The 19,164-nt window shown below is 51.2% G+C and overlaps 1 protein-coding gene across 2 annotated transcripts in view; it reads right to left on the reverse strand.

Moving 5' to 3' along the window:
* Nucleotides 1-239: 239 nt before the first annotated feature.
* Nucleotides 240-19,164, reverse strand: part of IGSF21 (immunoglobin superfamily member 21) — a 112,525-nt gene continuing 93,600 nt past the window's right edge. The window contains exons 9-13 of one of the 2 annotated variants that reach the window (XM_078873383.1): nucleotides 18,761-18,896; nucleotides 13,207-13,289; nucleotides 12,162-12,354; nucleotides 5,225-5,278; nucleotides 240-5,080 (exon numbers count right to left, since the gene is read on the reverse strand). In XM_078873383.1, coding sequence (XP_078729509.1) covers nucleotides 4,936-5,080; nucleotides 5,225-5,278; nucleotides 12,162-12,354; nucleotides 13,207-13,289; nucleotides 18,761-18,896 — 611 coding nt within the window. In that variant the 3' untranslated portion in view covers nucleotides 240-4,935. The remainder of the gene's footprint in view (nucleotides 5,081-5,224; nucleotides 5,279-12,161; nucleotides 12,355-13,206; nucleotides 13,290-18,760; nucleotides 18,897-19,164) is intronic. The other variant, XM_078873384.1, reaches the window with a different exon arrangement.

The following is a 19,164-nucleotide window of genomic DNA, read 5'->3' on the forward strand; positions in this document are numbered from 1 at the left end:
GGCTGTAACCTGGATTGGAACCCAAGGATATACAGTATAATAATCGCAGCAGTGCCGGCCTCAGCACTCTTCAGCCCCTTGATGCCATTGCTGGCCCTGAGCGGGGAGTTCAACAGGGGCCGACAGCCCACGAATTAGCAGCCAGGTGCGCCGACTAAAAGCGTCGGCAATAATGACTTGCCCGCATAAAAAGTTAATATCGCGTGTCTCGTAAAAAAAAGTGAAAGTGAGTTCCCGATCAAATGGGCAAATGATGATGCCATGTGCTCGTCTCCCGTTAACGGCTGTGAGTCAGTGGGGGGGGGGGGGGCAATTCCACATTCTTTATGGCGGGGACGAGTCTATTCATAGGACAACCGCCGTTGAATCCCCCGCAAAGTGGTACGGATTTTCTCGACCCCGGAAAGGAATGACGGGCTGGGTCATAACTCTCAACCGCTGAGCCACTTAGGGTGCTATAGGCTGTGGAGCTATGTGCGGCAGAATCCACTGTTGTACTGTATTATGCGTCCGCATCCATGCTCCACAACCGCCCTCACCCACCCGCCTTCAGCAACCAGCATTGACCAAGTGAGTGGTTGGGGGGACCGCCAGGCCAAGCAGTTGAGTGACAGCAGCTGGTTTGTGGATCATGAACAACACCAGTAATGGACTGAGACGGATGTGGTCAGGGTCGGGTGGTTCCAACGCCCAACACAAAAGGCGTGTGGGGCCACTTTTAATGGGTGCTCGCATACAGCACTCGTTCAGGCTGAAAGGTGCGTTAACACGTGTGTAGTTGTACAGGGACTCTATTTACTAACGAGTTAGGTTCCAGAGGACTGTTCGTAAGTCGATTTGTTGATTCCCAAACACGTTGTAAGGCATGTACACTAAACACGGGGAATGGCTTTTAAAAAGTTGTACAATCTCCTGTAGACGTAGATGCCACTGGTTCTTCGCGTTCTGCAGATGCCACCACCATCATCTATAGCGCGGCAGTTGAACTTACGACTCTCGGTCCGAACAGGCAACTGGACATAATGACAGGTGTGTTCGTATCTCTGAAATTTCGTAAGTAGAATGTTCGTATGTAGAGGAGTCCCTGTGTGTGCATACCCGTGCGTCTTTTTGTCGTGTTTCGTGTGCGTTTAAATGTCCGCACGCGCGCATGTGTGAGGTCATAACCCTATTTCTGGGAGGTCTCAACCGGGGCACGTGGGGCCCGAGCTGCCAACCCCACTCCTCCGCTCCGTGAAACCCCGCCCCACTTTTACATCGCTACGCTCACTCGGCCACTAGCTCCCCCCCCCCGCACTATGACGCCACTTCCGGACACTGGGCCCCGCCTCCCGTTCACATGCCCCAGGAGGTGGCCACTCCCACTGCTCAGGTAACCCCACCACCCCACCCCCTCCTGGCTGTCACCTGAGCTCGTTGTAATTACTGGCGAAAACGTCAGTACTCGAATTGTGGATGTTGTCGTGGGTTTACTCTCCAACACACAACTGGTGTTGCTGTACTCGTAACGAATTGGCACGTGTTTTTGTGACAAACCTTGCTAATCGGCCATGTCGGGTGATGGCGGGTTTAACGACATATTTATATTTACAAAAATGCTCTATTAATCCTATGGGCAGCCCCGCTCACTATTCAGAAAGTCCCTCCCACTCCCAGGTCATTTTGACGTTGCGCACGAGGGCCAGAACATTTGAAAACGAAATCTGCACAACACCCGAATTGGTTTCCATGCAGTCACTAGCGGGGAGGTTTGGGGGGGGGGGCAGTCCAAAAGTGTAAAGGAGCATTTCTGCAAGTTCTCGCTCGCGGCCACTGCTGGTGGAAGGGGGACACTTTCTACGAGAGCGAAATCTTTTAAGAGGATGTTTGGTCTACTCTCCCGCGTGGGCGGCGGCACGGCCGCCTGCAGTTTGCGCGCCCGTCGCTTGCTGTGCAAAAGATCCACGGGGGTTCGAATCGAGCGGGCCGCCCCTGGTCCGGCACTGCGGCGCATGTCAACGGCACGAGAAACGCGGTGCTGTCTGCGCCACAGCGGATGTTCGCGACACGCCGATTGTCAAGCAACTCAAACTTTGCCAAATTAGAAAAATGCCCCGCACAATTGAGATTGTACACAGACGGCAGCAGCAGTAGCAATCATCGTCCCGGACTGGCAGCACTCATGCCTCCCCTGGTCGCTCTTGTGAACGAGAACTCTCGACCTGGTCTCTTCACAGTTCTCACCTCGTTACACTAAATGCAGTATACACACGTTACAACACAATGCCCCCGACGTGTTATGTCGTGTGTACGCGCGTATTTGTGTTCATCCTTGGGTTGTACACGCATAGCTACACACACACACCTTCCTGAGTGTGCATACACCTGGACAAATACCTATGGTGTGCACAGTGTGTACCTGTGTGTGTACCTGCCATGAGTATTGTATGTACCTACATGCACATGTACAGTGTTGCCAAAGTCAGGACACATAGGGTTATTATATTTATTGTAACACATCATATGGGGTTATTTAATGTGCAGGGACTCATCTACTTACGAACGAGTTTGGTTCCTGGGGTCTGTTTGTTAGACCAACTTTACTCCTGTCGATTCCAAACATTTTGTACGGCATGTACACTAAACACGGGGAATGGCTTTAAAAGTTGTATAATCTCCTGTAGATGTCACTGGTTCTTCATGTTTTGCAGACGTAGATGCGTCTGGTTTTTCATATTCTGCAGATGTAGGTGCCACTGGTTCTTCACGTTCTGCAGATGTAGATGCGACTGCTTCTTCACGTTCAGCAGATGTAGATGTCACTGGTTCTTCATGTTCTGCAGATGTAGATGCCACTGGTTCTTCATGTTCTGCAGATGTAGATACCACTGGTTCTTCACGTTATGCAGATGTAGATGTCACTGGTTCTTTACGTTCTGCAGATTTAGATGCCACTGGTTCTTCACGTTCTGCAGATGTAGATGCCACTTGTTTTTCATATTCTGCAGATGCCACTACCGCCATCTATTGCACGGCGGTTGAACTTATGATTCTCGGTCCGAACGGGCAACTGGACATACGGACAGGTTTGTTCGTATCTCTGAAAGGTCAGAAGTCGAATGTTAGTAAGTAGATGAGTCTCTATATTTTAACAAATGTTCAAGCTGACTTCAATGAACGCAAATGCATGCACGAACTATTTTTCCAAATGAATTTCGGACTTTTTTTGTTCAAAGATTAAAGGTATCATCTTTGAACATTCAATTCATGTTCCGTCTCAATACATTCAGGATTCTTGTGGCGTCGAGGTTTTGTTAACGGATTCGAGGCGAACCTACCAGCATAACAACATTTAAATATGAATAACAGTTGAAATGTTATCTTAAATAAAATAAGCAATTGCAGCGTTTTAATGCGAGTGTTACAATAAATGAAATAACCCTGTGTGTTCGTTCTTTGGGCCACCCTGTGTACACCTGTGTGTACCTGCGGATGGGGGAGCGGTGGTCCAGCGGTTAGGGTGGTGTGCTACGAACCCGGCCACCCGAGCTCGATTCCCGCTCACAGCCAACACTGGTGACGATTACCTGAACCGGTCATGGGCCTCCTCTATGTCGACTCAGCCGCAAATGAGTACCTGGTGTGGGGTGTAAACATCGCCACTAGGGAGACAAAGTCGGCCGTAGGCTATACGGGTGATCTTTGTCTTTGTTTGTTGCGGTGTGTACCTCGTTGTATACGTACCAGTCAGCACTTGTGTAACGATTGTCGATACGTGCACCTGTATTAAGGTTTACCTGTGTACGTGTGTGAGTATGCACAACCTTTTTGACAATCCACTCCTGGATGAGGGTTGTGATGTACACACCTGCGTATACGTACCTATGTGTGTACCTGGGTTTAGATACACCTGTGTATGCACGTGTATTCACGTATATCTACCTATGTGTATGTACCTCTGCGTATATGTGTGTGTGCCTTTGTGTGATAATGCACCTGTACCTGTGTACCTATATATGTGTCCTTGTGTGTATCCATGAGTGTTTACTGGACTGTATGTGGGTACTTGTGCGCGCATTCCTCTGTGTATACGTTTATCTGTGTGTGTGTACCGATGGATGTACCTGTCGACGTACATGTTCGCTTTACCTGTGTGTGTACCAGTAGGGGTGGGGTGCGGTAGAGTAGCGGTTAGCGCGCTGCGCTACGAACCTGGCGATCCGGGTTAGATTCCCGTTCTTGGCCAACGCCAGTGACGATTATCTGAACCGGTCCTGGGCCTCCCCTAGGTCGACTCGGCCTCAAAGGCGTCCAGGTGTGGTGTTGGCCATCCACCCCCTCGTGTGCCGTGCTGGCCTTCATAGGTGCTCGCTAACAGCACTTGTCCCAACAATCTGTGAAGGCTATACGGGGGATCTGTGTCTTTGGGTAACGGTAGTGTAGCGGCTAGCACTGCCCTACCAACGCAGCGACCCAAGTTCGATTCCTGCTCACGGCCCAACACCAGTGATAATTATATGAACCAGTCTTGGGCCTCCCCTAAATCGACTCAGTCTTAAGTGAGTATCGAGTGCAATGTGTAAACATCACTACTGAGGAGACAAAGGCGGCCGGGCGTGGTGTTGGACACCCACCCTTTCATGTGCCGTGTCGGTCTACTTCGGGGCTTGCTAACAGCACTTGCCCCAACAGTCTGTTCACGCTATACTGGGCACCATTGCCTTTGTCTGTGTAGCTGTCTTTGTATACGGTATTTCAGTAGCCCTGTGTGTATCTGTATGAGTACCCTGGGTATAGAGATGTGTGTGTGTGTGTGCACCTGCTTGCATTTAAGAAATTGCTTAATTTAACATTTATTTTTCCATACCTTAAAACACAATAAAAATATCTTCCATCTCCTAATGAATATATAGAGCAATATATTATTATTATCATTATTAGAATTATTTTGTAAATTCAATTCTTTTTTTCAAAAAGGGGTAGAAAGAGGGGGATGGTGGGTAGAGTTGAGAGGTCAGAGGTCGATGTCACGTGCCAAGGGCCAAGGTCATGGCTGCCATCAGCAAGCACCGCTGCAAAGGATTCTGGGTCCTCGTGGTACCTGTCCAAAGGTGAGAGGTGACGCAGGTGAGCAGTGGCACAGGTAAGCGGTGACGCCGGTGAGTGGTGAGGGGTGACACAGGTGACGCAAGTGACGCAGGTGATGCAGGTGAGCGGCGACGCATGGAGTTCCCCCCCATCTCACCTCCGGTTGCCACCGCCGGCGGCCTCTGGCGTCCGCTGGCGGCGGCCGGGTTCTCTATGTGGGCCACACACAGACGCAGCGGACGAGACAAAGCCGTGCACGCGTTACCACCGTGCGCGTACCACGGACAACGCTAACCCCGCGCCCGCGGAGGGTAAACACCTCCGACCAGTTGCGCACCGCAACTTGCGGATAAAACGACATCGCTTGAAGGATGATTGCGGCGTCAGAGAAATAAGTGGATCGGTGCCAGCGACGCGGTTCTGACGCTTTGTTTGCAGGAGGGTTCACGGTTCCAATCTGGCAGGTCGACCCCCCCTCCCCTAGTTAATGCTGTGGAAAGTTGTGCGCTAACGGTGTAGAGTAGAACCCCTCTTGACGACCACCCCAGTTCAGGACTAATCGCTTAACGACGGGCCTCCATAGAGCCCAATTTGTAGTGTATAGTAGTGTAGTGTATAGTAGTGTAGTGTATAGTAATGTATAGTAGTGTATAGTAAATTTTGCCTTAACTTTCGTGACTGCAGGAATTCATATTCTATGGTTCTTTCGGTAAAGTCACGTATAGAGAAAAAATTATAACAATAAAATAATAAAAATAAAGTGAATACAAATATCACGACGTTTCGATCGCAACACAAGCGGTCGTCCTCAGGAACAGGGAGGTTAGCCTCTGAGGGAAAGCTGTTCATAAAGGTTTAGAGATGGGCGGGGCAGCTAATGTTAATGTAGGAGAAGGCTCCGACACGAGCAGTAGGTCTACACCAATCAAAGAGCGGTTTATAAAGGTGTAGAGATTGGCGGGGCAGCTAATGTTAATGTAGGAGAAAGCTCCGACACCGGCAGTAGGTCTACACCAATCAAAGCATTGCACCTCACTCCACACACCCACACTGCTGACGGTGGAGGTTGACAAGAAAACACAAATCAAGTCATGACCCAAAGTGGTTGATGACATCTTTCCAATGATTGCTGAGTCTATAACCTTCATCTCGGTTGAAATTGTCTCTGTGTGTAGATATGGATGGCTTCATGAACAAATCTTTGTTGATAGCCAGTAGGCTTGCAAAGTACCATCGTCTTAAAGAAATACATTTCGTGTGAGCCAGCCGCATTAAAATAATGATCAGCCACGGCAGAAGTATTGATCCTACCGTGTTTCAAATCTGCCTTATGTTCACGAACACGGTCCGAGACATGTCGCTTAGTTTCCCCAATGTAGCTGCTGCCGCAGATACAGCTTAGTTTGTAGATGCCGGGATATTGCATGTCAGGAATCTTGTCTTTCGCAGGTGGGATCAGATCACAACTTTTATGTACTATGTTAAATCGGACCTGGATCTTGTGTTTGTTCATGATTTTGGAAATATTTTTGGTTACCCCTGCTATGTATGGCAGAGTGATGGTTTTGATTGGATCCTCAGATGGCTCCTTCCTCACGTTCAGGGTGATGGCTTTGCGGATTGTGTAGTCAGAATATCCATTCGCCTTGAGAGCTTGGTGTAGGTGTTTGCGTTTACTGGTTAGGTGTTCATGGTCGGAGATACATTGAGCTCTATGGTGTAGCGTTTTGATGAAGGAATTCTTCTGGGATGGATGGTGGTGGGAATCATGTTTTAGGTAGGCGTCAGTATGGGTTACTTTCCTGTAGACAGAATGGCTGATTGAGCCATCTGGTCTCTTTTGTATTAGGACATCCAAGAAAGGTAGCATGCCATCCTTTTCTACCTCCATGGTGAATTTGATGGCTGGGTGTATGGAATTACTGTGGTTGAGGAATTGGTTTAGAGCCAGTCGGCTATGTGGCCAGATGACAAATGTGTGTGGAAGAGGTACGTAGATGACAAACGTATCATCTACGTACCTCTTCCACAGCGACAGTGGATGCCTGGATGGTGTCCGTCTCAAATTTTCCATTAAAATATTGGCTACAACCAGAGATAATGGATAACCCATTGGGGGTTGTTTGTAGAATGTTCCATTCTAGGTTAAGTATGTGTTGGTGAGGCAGTGTCTCACCAGGGCCAGTACATCAGCATTCAATCCTTGTTGGAACAGGTCTTCAATGATTACAATGGTATCGGGCACAGGTACTTTGGTGAACAAAGAAATTACATCGAAACTGACGAGTAAATCATCTGGGGACAGTCTCAACAGGGAGGGTTTCCACATAACCATAAGATCTTTTAACAAACTCCGAGACAAGAATGCTTCATCTGATCTAGTCACTCACATTTCTGAAGAGATGCTGCGACTCTAAGGTAATACCGACCTCATTCACACTGACCTCTGCTGCTGTCACATCTTCCAATGCCAAAGAATTTTGTTCAGGACTAGCTTGACCCTGATCTCAGAGAAAATTAGACTGCTCCGTACTGAACTAGATCATGTAGACAAGCGACTCTTGAAATCACACTTAAAATTGATGGAAAAAATGTCTACATCTGATTGGGAACATGTAGATAACATGACTGCTTCATCAGCCGATATAATGTCAGCTAAATGTAAAGATAACCTGATTTCCAAGTTCAACCTCCTTTCCAAGAAGAAACCAAATCCACACGTAAAAGAGTTAGACGTTGACAAGGTTGTTATTAATCTGAGTAATAACCCAATTTCCGATGGTCTAAAGTCAGTTTTAGCTAAAGGGTTCAACTTTGCAGTCACCCCCAAACAGATACCAGTGGATGACATCATTGCCCAGGTCGATGTAGCTCTTAAGGGTTTGGGAAACATCGCTGCAGATGTGACAAGATCTGAATTCACTGCAACCCTCAAAAGCACTAAGATACCAGTCAGCAATATCAATAAGGATGATCGTTTTGAGTTATCTCAATTGAAAAAGAGGGATGATATCGTCATGCTCTCAGCCAACAAGGGCAATGCCATTGTCATCATGGACAAAATCATGTCAGGACCTACTTAATGATGGTAGCTACACAAAAAATAAGAGAGATCCCACCAACAACCTCGTTACAAAAACGAACAATATCATCACTCATTCAGCTTCATTAATTGAACAGACCAATGGTTTTCCTTAAAACCTTCTGCTGGAAGACCACCCAGATTATATGGCTCACCAAAAATCCATAAAGAAGGTACACCCCTTCGCCCCATCGTCTCTACCATTGGCTCACCCACCGACAAACTGGCCCGATATCTGTCTGAGGCCTCACAGCCATTCACTAGTAAGACCACCTTCTGTTCTTAACTCCTGGTATCGTCAATTAAAGACATCTCACTGTCCCCAGATTATTTACTCGTAAGTTTCGATGTAGTCTCTCTGTTCACAAATGTACCTGTACTTGACACCATTGCAATCATTGAAGACTTGGTCCAACAAGGACTGAATCCAGATATACCAATTTTGGTAAGGCACTGTCTTACCAACACATACTTCACCTGGAATGGTACATTATACAAACAAAATGAGGGTACCCCAATGGGTTCTTCCTTATCGCCAGTGGTAGCGAATGTTTTCATGGAGAAATTTGAGACAGATGCCATCCAGACATCCACCCTACATCCTTCCTTGTGGAAGAGATACGTAGATGAGACATTCGTCATCTGGCCACATGGCCTGCCAGCACTCAACCAATTTCTCAACCACATCAATTCCATACACCCGTCTATTAAAATCACCATGGAAGTGGAAAAGGATGGCAAGCCACCATTGCTGGATGTTATGATCGAGAAGAGACCTGATGGCTCGTTGGGACATTTGGTCTACCGGAAAGCCACCCACACGGATGCCTATCTAAAGCCTGACTCCCACTACCATCCAGCCCAGAAGAATTCCCTCATCAAAACACTACACCATAGGGCCCGTTGCATATCTGACCAGCACCACCTAGCTAGTGAGTTGGAGCACGTACACCAAGCCCTCTCGGACCGTACAATCCGCAAAGCTGTCACCCCAGCCATGGGGAGACAACCTTCTGAGGATCCAACCAAAACCATCACTTTACCATACATAGCAGGGGTTACCAAAGATATTTCCAAAATCTTAAACAAACACAAGATCCAGGTTCGTTTCAACACAGTACACAAAATCCGTGATTTAATCTCATCTGTAAAGAATGTGATTCCTGACATGCAATACCCTGGTGTCTACAAATTGAGTTGTGGTTGTGGCAGCAGTTACATTGGGGAAACGAAACGACATGTCTCGGACCGCGTTCGTCAACACAAGGCAGATCTGAAACACGGTAGGACCAATACCTCTGCCATTGCTGATCATTGTTTTAATGCTGTGGACTCACACGAAATGTATTTTTCCAAGACGGAGGTACTCTGCAAACCTACCGGCTACCTTCAGAGATTTGTTCATGAAGCCATCCAGATATATAAACACAGACACAACTTCAACCGAGAAGATGTGTACAAACTGAGCAATCATTGGAAGGACGTTATTAACCAGGTAAAGTCTTAACTTACTGTGATGTTTCCATCCTACCTGCCTATTTCAGCTGTTATTTCCGACTCTCTGTGTCTCTCTCTCTATGCCTCTCTCTTAGATCTCTCACATGTCCTTTGGATTGCACTCTCATGCTCACGTCCTTTGGATTGCACTCTCATGGTGCTAATCTCTCATTAACACTGCTGTTGTGCGCATATGCGGGCATGGTACTCTTATGCGGCGACGGAAGCTCATTCATGCTAATCTCCCTCCCTAATCCCTCTCTCCCTAATCTCCCCCATTAACACAACTGACGTGCTTGCATCCGTGGATGGAATTCCTTTCCAGCTCAGACCCCGCTTGCTTACCTATTGCCACGTAAATAACCTCTTGTTGTAACAGCTCTCTCGCTGGTTCAGCAGTTCCACTGCTGGATTATATTTTTTCCGCCTGAGGACGACCGCTTGTGTTGCGATCTAAACGTCGTGATTTATTTTATTTTAAACCTACGTGACTTTACTGAAAGAACCAAAGAGTATGGATTCCTGCAGTCACGAAAGCTTCAAATAAAAATTAGTGTATGGTAGTGTAGTGTATAGTAGTGTAGTGTATAGTAGAGTAGTGTATGGTAGTGTAGTGTATAGAGTAGTGAATAGTAGTGCAGTGTATAGTAGTGTAGTGTATGGTCGAGTAGTGTATGGTAGTGTAGAACCCCTCTTACCGACCATTCCCCTCTTAACGACGGGCTGTTGTAGGTACAGTAAATATTAATTAAAACATGTATTAACTGTCTTTCTTTTAATATTATGTGTTTATAATGTTGTTCCTATCTTTATGTATTGCTCTCCATTGTTAAAATATTATAAAGTACTTTTTTAGATGAAAAGGGGTAACTTTCGTTGCTGTCGCAACGAATTTAATCCTCTTCTTGGTTCTTTCGGTGAAGTCACGTAGAATGGAAATAATAAAATAATAAAAAATAATAAAATAATTCTCACAACGTTTCGGCCACAACGCAAGCAGCCGTCCTCAGGTTGATAAGACAGACTCTGTCTTATCGACAGACCTGTTCTTCACCTGAGGACAGCTGCTTGCGTTGTGGCCGAAACGTCGTGAGAATTATTTTATTATGTTTTATTTTTATTATTTTATTATTTCCATTCTACGTGACTTTACCGAAAGAACCAAGAAGATGAATCCCTGCAGTCACGAAAGCTTTAAATCGGAATTTAATCCTTTAACGTGCATTCCCGACACTCGCTTAACAACCAAATCACCTAACGACCAATTACCGTTGTTAAAACGAGGAGGAGGGCTTCTCCTCTAACAAGCCGCTGCTGCCACTCCGCACCGGCTGCTATGCTCGCAGCGGACGTTAAAGATCCCCGCGACGTCGTTCGTAGCAGGCAGCAGGCCGCTCTGTGCGCCCGCGTCACGGTTACAGATTTTGACTAATCGAAAGAGAACGACAGAACCGCAACTGACTCGGTCAGAACTACGGACAGCAGCAGCAGTAGAAGCCGCAGGAGGAGCAGCAGCAGTAGAAGCCGCAGCAGGAACAGCAGCAGGAGTAGCAGCAGGAGTAGCAGCAGGAGCAGCAGCAGTAAAAGCCGCAGCAGGAGCAGCAGCAGTAAAAGCTGCAGCAGGAGCAGCAGCAGGAGCAACAGCAGCAGCAGTAGCAGCAGCAGGAGTAGCAGCAGTATAAGCTGCAGCAGGAGCAGCAGCAGGAGCAACAGCAGCAGCAGTAGTAGCAGCAGCAGGAGTAGCAGCAGTAGAAGCTGCAGCAGGAGCAGCAGCAGTATAAGCCGCAGCAGGAGCAGCAGCAGGAGCAGCAGCAGCAGGAGTAGCAGCAGCAGGAGCAGCAGCAGTAGAAGCCGCAGCAGCAGCAGGAGTAGCAGCAGCAATAGAAGCTGCAGCAGGAGCAGCAGCAGTAGAAACCACAGCAGGAGCAGCAGCAGGAGTATCAGCATGAGTAGCAGCAGAAGCCGCAGCAGGAGCAGCAGCAGTAGAAGCCGCAGGAGCAGCAGCAGCAGCATTGCCTCCCTACTGCCAAACTACTGTCGTGACACACACAGCGGCGCCTTGCTTCGTGACAATCACCTCGTTCCACGCAGGGACACACCGAATATGATGAGGCGTGTGTATGTGTATGTGGTGAGTGAGTGGTGAGTAGTGAGCGTACACACACACACTGAATATGATGAGGCGTGTATGTCTGTGGTGAGCGAGTGTTGAGCGTACACACACACGAAACATGATGATGCGTGTGTGGATGTCTCTGGTGAGCGAGTGGTGAACGAGTGGGTGTATGTCGATAGTGAGTGGTGAGCGAGTGGTGAGTGTACACACACACACCGTATATGATGAGGCGTGTGTGTGTCTCTAGTGAGCGAGTGGTGTATGTCGGTGGTGAGTGAGTGGTGAGCGAGTGGTGAGTGGACACACACACACCGTAGATGATGAGGCGTGTGTGTGTCTCTAGTGAGCGAGTGGTGTATGTCGGTGGTGAGCGAGTGGTGAGTGGACACACACACACACCGTAGATGATGAGGCGTGTGTGGATGTCGGTGGCCCCCAGGGCGTTCTCTGCGGAGCAGCGGAACATGGAGCCGTTGAGCGCCGCCCCCGCGTTGTCCAGCAGCAGCCGCGGCCCCTCGCTGTGGGGGCGCCCGTCGGGCAGGGGGCCCCCCACGCGCGTCCACCTGTACAGTGGCTCGGGGAACACCTCGCTCTGGTGGGGGGCGGCACGTGGGGGGGGGGACACGGGGGGGCCATGGGGGGACACATGGGGGGTGGGTGGGTGGGGGGTACCGGGGGGGGGGGGGGTGTGGGGGGCCACCGAGGGTGGGAACACGGGGGGGGGGGGGGGAGGCCACGGGGGTGGGGGTGATATGGCTCACAAAGGGACCGCAGCTAAATAACAGCGGTGTATTTATATTTGAATCGGTCCTAGGCGTCCCCTAGGTCGAGTCAGTGTTAAATGAGCACTGCACTTTGGTGCGGTAAGCAAACATCAGCACATGAGGAGACGAAACTACAGCGTCACTATTGTTTTTATTTTACCAGGTAAGGTCCCCTGAGCTACGCAGCTTTTTTTCAGAAGCAGCCTGGCTGCAAATGACAACTGAAGCAAGTGGCTTATCATCATCATCATCATCACGTGGCCATTTATAGCGGCCAAATTGAGGACCCGGAGCTAAATCCACGCGACCACGGGGAGAGAGACACCACAAACTCCAAATACACAGCAGCAGGCGTCAGGGTCGGGAACGAACCCACGACATGCTGTCTACCGGGCGAGGTGGTTAACACCTGGAGACAAAGGCGGCCGGGGCGTGGTTGTTGGCCACACGACCGCCTCGTGCGCTCCCAAACGGCGCTTGCCCCCCAACAGTTTGTTGGGGGCTGCTCGGGCGGGGGGGGCAAAATTTTAAAACAGGCAACGTTCCGGGCAACGGCCCTTTTCACGACACACAAACAGTGCCGTCACAGGATGGCAATCGAGCGAATCGTCGCCCGTTGTGTATTTATAGACCCCCCCCCCAACGTCACCGTGCTGGACATCGGCGGGGGTTCCGCTTACCTGGAAGTCGACACTGAACCGCACCGTGCGTCCCACCAGGGGCCTCCGCGGGAGGATGTCGATCCGCAGGCCCTTGGGGGCGGCTGGGGGGAGGCAACAACGGAGGGAACGCGGCCCCCACGTCGCACGCTCCACGCGGGTATGGTGTCAATTAGTAACGATGGGTGGGTGAGCAGGTGGGTGGGTGGGTGAGCGGGTGGGTGGGTGAATGAGCGAGTGGGTGGCGAGTGGGTGGGTGAGTGTGGTGGGTGAGTGTGGTGGGTGAGCGGGTGGGTGAGCGGATGGGTGGGTGAGTGGCTGGGCGAGTGGGTGAGTGGGTGTGTGAGTAGGGTGAGTGGGTGGGTGAATGAGCAGGTGGGTGGGTGAATGAGCAGGTGGGTGGGTGAATGAGCAGGTGGGTGGGTGGGTGGGCGGGTGGGTGAGCGACTGGGTGGCTGGGCGAGTGGGTGGCGTGTGGGTGAGTAGGGTGTGTGAGTAGGGTGAATGGGTGGGTGAATGAGCAGGTGGGTGAATGAGCAGGTGGGTGGGTGGGTGAGTGACTGGGTGGCTGGGCGAGTGGGTGTGTGAGTATGGTGAGTGGTTGAGTGAGTGGGTGGATGGGTGAGAGAGTAGGATGGGTGAGCAAGTGGGTGGGTAAGTGGTTGGGTTGTTGAGCAAGTGTGTTGGTGGGTGGGTGTTTGAGCGAATAGAGTGGGTGAGCGAGATTAGGAGTGAGTGGGTGAGTTCAAATTGATTTTGTTCAACAAGGCGAGACCTCGGGAGACAGGATAGGAGTGTCATTTATAATGGTGAGTGGGTGAGCGAGTGGGTGAGCGGGTGAGTGAATGTATGAGTGATTGGATGAGTGAGTGGGTAACAATTCAGATGATGAGTAAGTGCAATAAAAGCAATAACAATGTATAGAAACCAGATGGAAAAAACCTAAACACATGTACAGGTACAACAACAAACAACAACCGCCATTCGCCACGAAGTGGCGGTGATGTCACCACGATGCTTGTACCAGGCTATGTGCACGTTGAGGCCACATGAAGTGTCAAACGCCCGTTGACAGGAGGTCACGAGGCAGACCCAGGTGCCACGGGTCGACTGACTGAGATGACTGGCTGATGCACCACCTGTGCCCCCTACTGTGGCAACTTGCTGTGCTTTAACCACCCGGCGCTCCGCTCGTTGTGAGTGTCGCTCCTCCCCCCTCCATTGTCGTTGGAGGGCAACTGCCTCCAGCTGCCCAGTAGCGTCCTTCACGAGCCTCCTCCACAGAGGCCTATCTTGACACCACTGGTACCAGTCAACGGCAAGTCCACTCAGCTCCACATCCTCCTGTACAACATCACTCCATCTCTTCTCTAACCCATACCGCGCCCGTTTAGCCCCCTCTATCCGGCCGAACAAAAACTGTTTAGGCATGCGGTTGCTGGGCATGCGGGCTACATGACCCAGCCAACGCAGCCTTGCCTGCCGGAGGAGCTCACCGATGGGACTTTGTCCAGATCTTTTAAGGATATGTGAGCTCCTCACACAATCCAGCCTGGTTAAACCAAAGATGGATCGAAGGCAGGTCAGCCTAAATGTTTCTAACCGGCAAAGATGTTCCATTAGGGGGGGGGGTCCACGTTTCGCAAGCGTAGAGAAGGGAGGGAATGACTGTGGCCGACAAGACCTGAAGCTTCATGTGGAGCGACAAACCAGGTAGCTTCCACACAGCGTTACGCAACCGATGAAAAGATAATGCCGCTCGACTGATTCGGAGTGAAACCTCTGCTGTCAAACCGGTGCCGGTCATGAGCACACTGCCCAGGTATGGGAAGCTCTCCACTCTCTCCACAACTGCCCTAGTACCAATTGGGAGTTGTGGGGGCTGAGTGTCCGATGGTACAAAATACCCAGGCAGGTGCTTAGTTTTCGTAGGGCTGATGGTAAGTCCCCACCTCTTAGTGGCAAGCTCCAGGTTCAGCAGCAGCGCCTCAAACTCCTCCTCTGAGTAGCAATTACCAGACCATCGGCATACATTACATGGTTGAGCAATAGGGAGCCATCCCTTAACTGCACCCTGGCATCGATCAGCCTCCCATTGTATCTGTACCAGATGGAAATTCAGCTATTTGAAGGCTTCACGAACTACATGGTCGAAATAGATGTTAAATAATGTGGGAGCCAGAGCACATCCCTGTCGCACCCCAAAGTGAACAGGAAATGCCTCCGACTCCCGGCCACGTAGTTTTACCCGGGCCCGCTCATCATCATGAAGGTCCTTAATGATGGTGAGCAGCGGGTCAGGGACTCCCAAAGCACGAAGAACAACCCAGAGCCCAGGCCTACTGATGGTATCATAGGCCTTGACCAGGTCAATAAAGTAGAGATGTAGGTTTTGTGGGAATTCCCTACACCTCTGCTGTAGCAGACGGACAGAAAATATGGCATCTGTGCAGGACCTCCCTTTCCTGAAAACACATTGGGGCTCCACAAGCCTCTCCTCAGTGTGTGTAGCAAGGCGATGTTGAATAATCCTTACCAGGACCTTTCCCGGCACACTGAGGAGTGAGATGCCCCTGTAGTTGTTTCAGTCGGTGCGGTCCCCCTTCTTAAAGAGGGGGACCACCAGGGCATGCTTCCAATCATGCGGAACCCGTCCAGTGGTCCAGACTGTTGTTATGATGTCATGTTGTTATGATGTCATGTAGGTCAGTCTGTGCACAAACGCCACCCTCCCTCAGCATTTTGCTTGGGAGATCATCTCTGCCCGGTGCCTTTCCGGGTCTCGGGCTCTGGATCGCCTTCAGTACTTCCACAACAGTTGGCACTTCAGCCAGCCACTCACAGGGGGTGACTTCTTCCAATATTTGAGGCACCGCAGCCGTAGCAGGGTCATCCCCACTTTGTCCCACGTTGTTTTCCAGGCTTAGGGATTCATCCTCCCACAGGACCCCACAGAAATGCTCAGCAAATCTGGAAATCTGTTCCTGGGGGTCAGAGATTGGATCACCGTTCTTTCCCCTAATGATGGTAATAGGTGTGGCACTGCAGGTTACTTTTTTGATGGAATTAAAAAGCGATTTGTGATCGCGGGCCATTGAGGCAGACTCCATCTCCTCAGCAACCCGCGACCACCACTCATCCTTGCAGCACCTCACGGCTCTCTGAAACTCTGAGCAAAGGATGCGGTAAGCCTCATCATTCTCTGACGTGCGATGCTGTAGACAATGAGAGTGGGCCTGTTGCTTTTTCTCAGCCAGCTTGAACACCTGATCTGTCAGCCAGGGTCTCTGGGGAGGTCTGGACCGTGTACCCAAAGCAGCCATTGCAGCTGCATGAGCCACAGTCCTAAACCTCGCCCATTTCCCCTCGACATCAGGAGGAGTGGGGGAACGATGCCAACCCCAGCCGCAAGCGATGATGACATTTTCGCTTGCAACTTTCATCAACTAGCTGAGACCATGCCACTAAGGGTTTGAATGGGGTCCTGGGTGTACAACCCACCACCGGAGTGGAAGAATGGCAGGCGCATCTTACAGATGACAAGTCGATGGTCAGTGGGCAGATCTGCTCCACGGTAGGTCCGGGGGTCAAGGACATGGGCCCGCATCCACTGTTCTGTCACTATGTAGTCCAGCAGATGTTCTTGCTTGGACCCGGAATGCATCCATGATGTTGTGTGGATGCACCGATGCCGGAACAGCGCGTTGGTAATTACAAGCCCATGGGCTGCACACAAATCTAGCAGCCTCTTGCCGTTGTTATTGAGCTGATCTGGCCCATGCCTTCCAATCACTCCAGACCAGGTGCCAGCATCATGCCCAACTTGGGCATTGAAGTCACCCAACAAGATGATTCTATCCCGAGGGGCCACTTTAGCTAGCACCTGTGACAGTAGGTCATGGAAAACATCTGACTCATCGGCCTTGCCTGCATCCCTCCACGGATGTTCGTCTTCGGTGGGGGCATAAGTGACCACGACCACCACTCCTCGCCTCTGGTTGATGGGAAGGCGAGCCCAAAGTAGCCTGGGGCTTACAGCTTTCCACACCTCACTGCCATGCTCCAACACTCCCTTAATTCGTTTGTACTTAAGAAGAGCCACTCCCTGTTGTTTGGCAGTCTCATGCCCCGAGAAGAGGACTGTCCACCCCTCATGGTGGCAGGAGCCAGAGCCAGTCCACCAGACCTCCTGAATACCACAGAGATCCAGGCGGTACCAGTCCAGCTCCCGACAGAGGAGTGGCAGCCTCTTCTCCGCAGTGAGCGTTCGAATATTCCACGTGGACACACGTAGTGGTTTTTTGTTGCTTTTGGATGAGCCCCGAGGGTAAGGATTCAGTCTCCTGGCTCCGCCAGATGGGGTTTGGCCAGGAGACGTCATAGACGCCTGTCCCCCCGGGGCCTCCGGCACAAGCTTATTAATTAAAAATTTCCCTCGTGGTTTAGTGCTCATTAATTGAAGGTTGAGGGGTTACCAGCGCCTCGCACCCATCCAGAGCCTCCATTTGGCTACTGTGGTGGTTACAAACGCCATGACGGGAAAGAGCAATTTAAATTGGTCCTCCCCCCACGGCGATGCCCACCACAGCATTGCCGCCCGGCACCACGAGGAGATAGTGGGTTGTTTTTTGCTAGACTCCCCACACACACACGTATACACACACACACGTGTACACACACACACGTATATACACACACACACACGTATATACACACACACGTATATACACACACACAAAGTGTACACTGTGAGTGAGTAGCGCCTCTAAAAGCCGAAATGGCTCAACAGGGCCTGGTGTGGCCACCACCACTCCCGGCCACCTTTGTCTCCCCCCTGCTGATGTTACTACACACTGCATCAGCTACTCATTTAAGGCTGAGTCGACCTAGGGGAGTCCCAGAACCGGTTAAAATATTAGCCACACGTGGACATCCACAATTGTGCACGTGTGGTGTGTACGGACGCATACGTGTGTACACGTATGAGCGTGTACATACACATGGCCCTGCTGTCATTCTACTGCTGGATGAGGGCCTCCCCAGGGCAGTGGAGGGCGAGCGGCGTCAATCGACCATACTTCACCGTGCTGGGTCAGCGTAGGGCCGGTAAAAGCCGGGAGCTCGGTAACTTCCAGGAAATCGGAGCGCAGAAGTACAGCGCAACACACAAGACTCTGTTGCACTTGGCCTCTGTGGTCCCAGGCAGCGCAGCGCAGCCGCCTATAGCACCTGGTAGGCACGCTGCCAGCATTGTCAGGGCTAAACCCAGCGGCAAGATCGTGTCAGGTGTTGTGCCGTACTTGTGCGCTCCCACGGCCACACTCCCTCGCCGTCGCGGGCGACCGGCGCGGTGAAGTACGGTCGCTCGGTGCGCGCGTCACCACCACCCCCCCTCCACCGTGCTCCCCCCCCCCCACCAAGCGCCCCCCCCCATCTGGCGCCTCCTCCCCGTGTCCCCCCCCCACCAAGCACCCCCCCATTGCGCCCCCCCACCACGCTCCCCTCCCCAACTGAATACCCCTCCCCCCCCACCTCCCCCCCCACTGCGCCCCCCCCCCGCCCGCCGCGTCCTCACTCAGGGTGCGCTCGAGCTGCATGGCCATTGACAGCGCTGGGTGCTGAACCTCGCAGCTGAAGAGTGCAAGGTCGTCCAGCGTGGGGCTCAGCAGCCAGGTGAGGCGCGCACGCACCTCCACCGTGCCGTCGCTCACCTGCACGCTCACACACACTCCGTGACTACAGCCTGACTACAGCCTGACCACACCCCGACTACACCGTGACTACACCGTGACTACATACACAAAGCACCTCCACCGTGCCGTCGCTCACCTGCACGCTCACACACACCACCACCACTCCGTGACTACACCCTGACTACACTCTGACTACACCCTGACTACACCGTGACTACACCGTGACTACATATACAAAGCACCTCCACCGTGCCGTCGCTCACCTGCATGCTCACACACACCACCA

This window comes from Lampetra fluviatilis, chromosome 36 (genome assembly GCF_964198595.1).
Source record: "Lampetra fluviatilis chromosome 36, kcLamFluv1.1, whole genome shotgun sequence".
NCBI lineage: Eukaryota > Metazoa > Chordata > Hyperoartia > Petromyzontiformes > Petromyzontidae > Lampetra > Lampetra fluviatilis.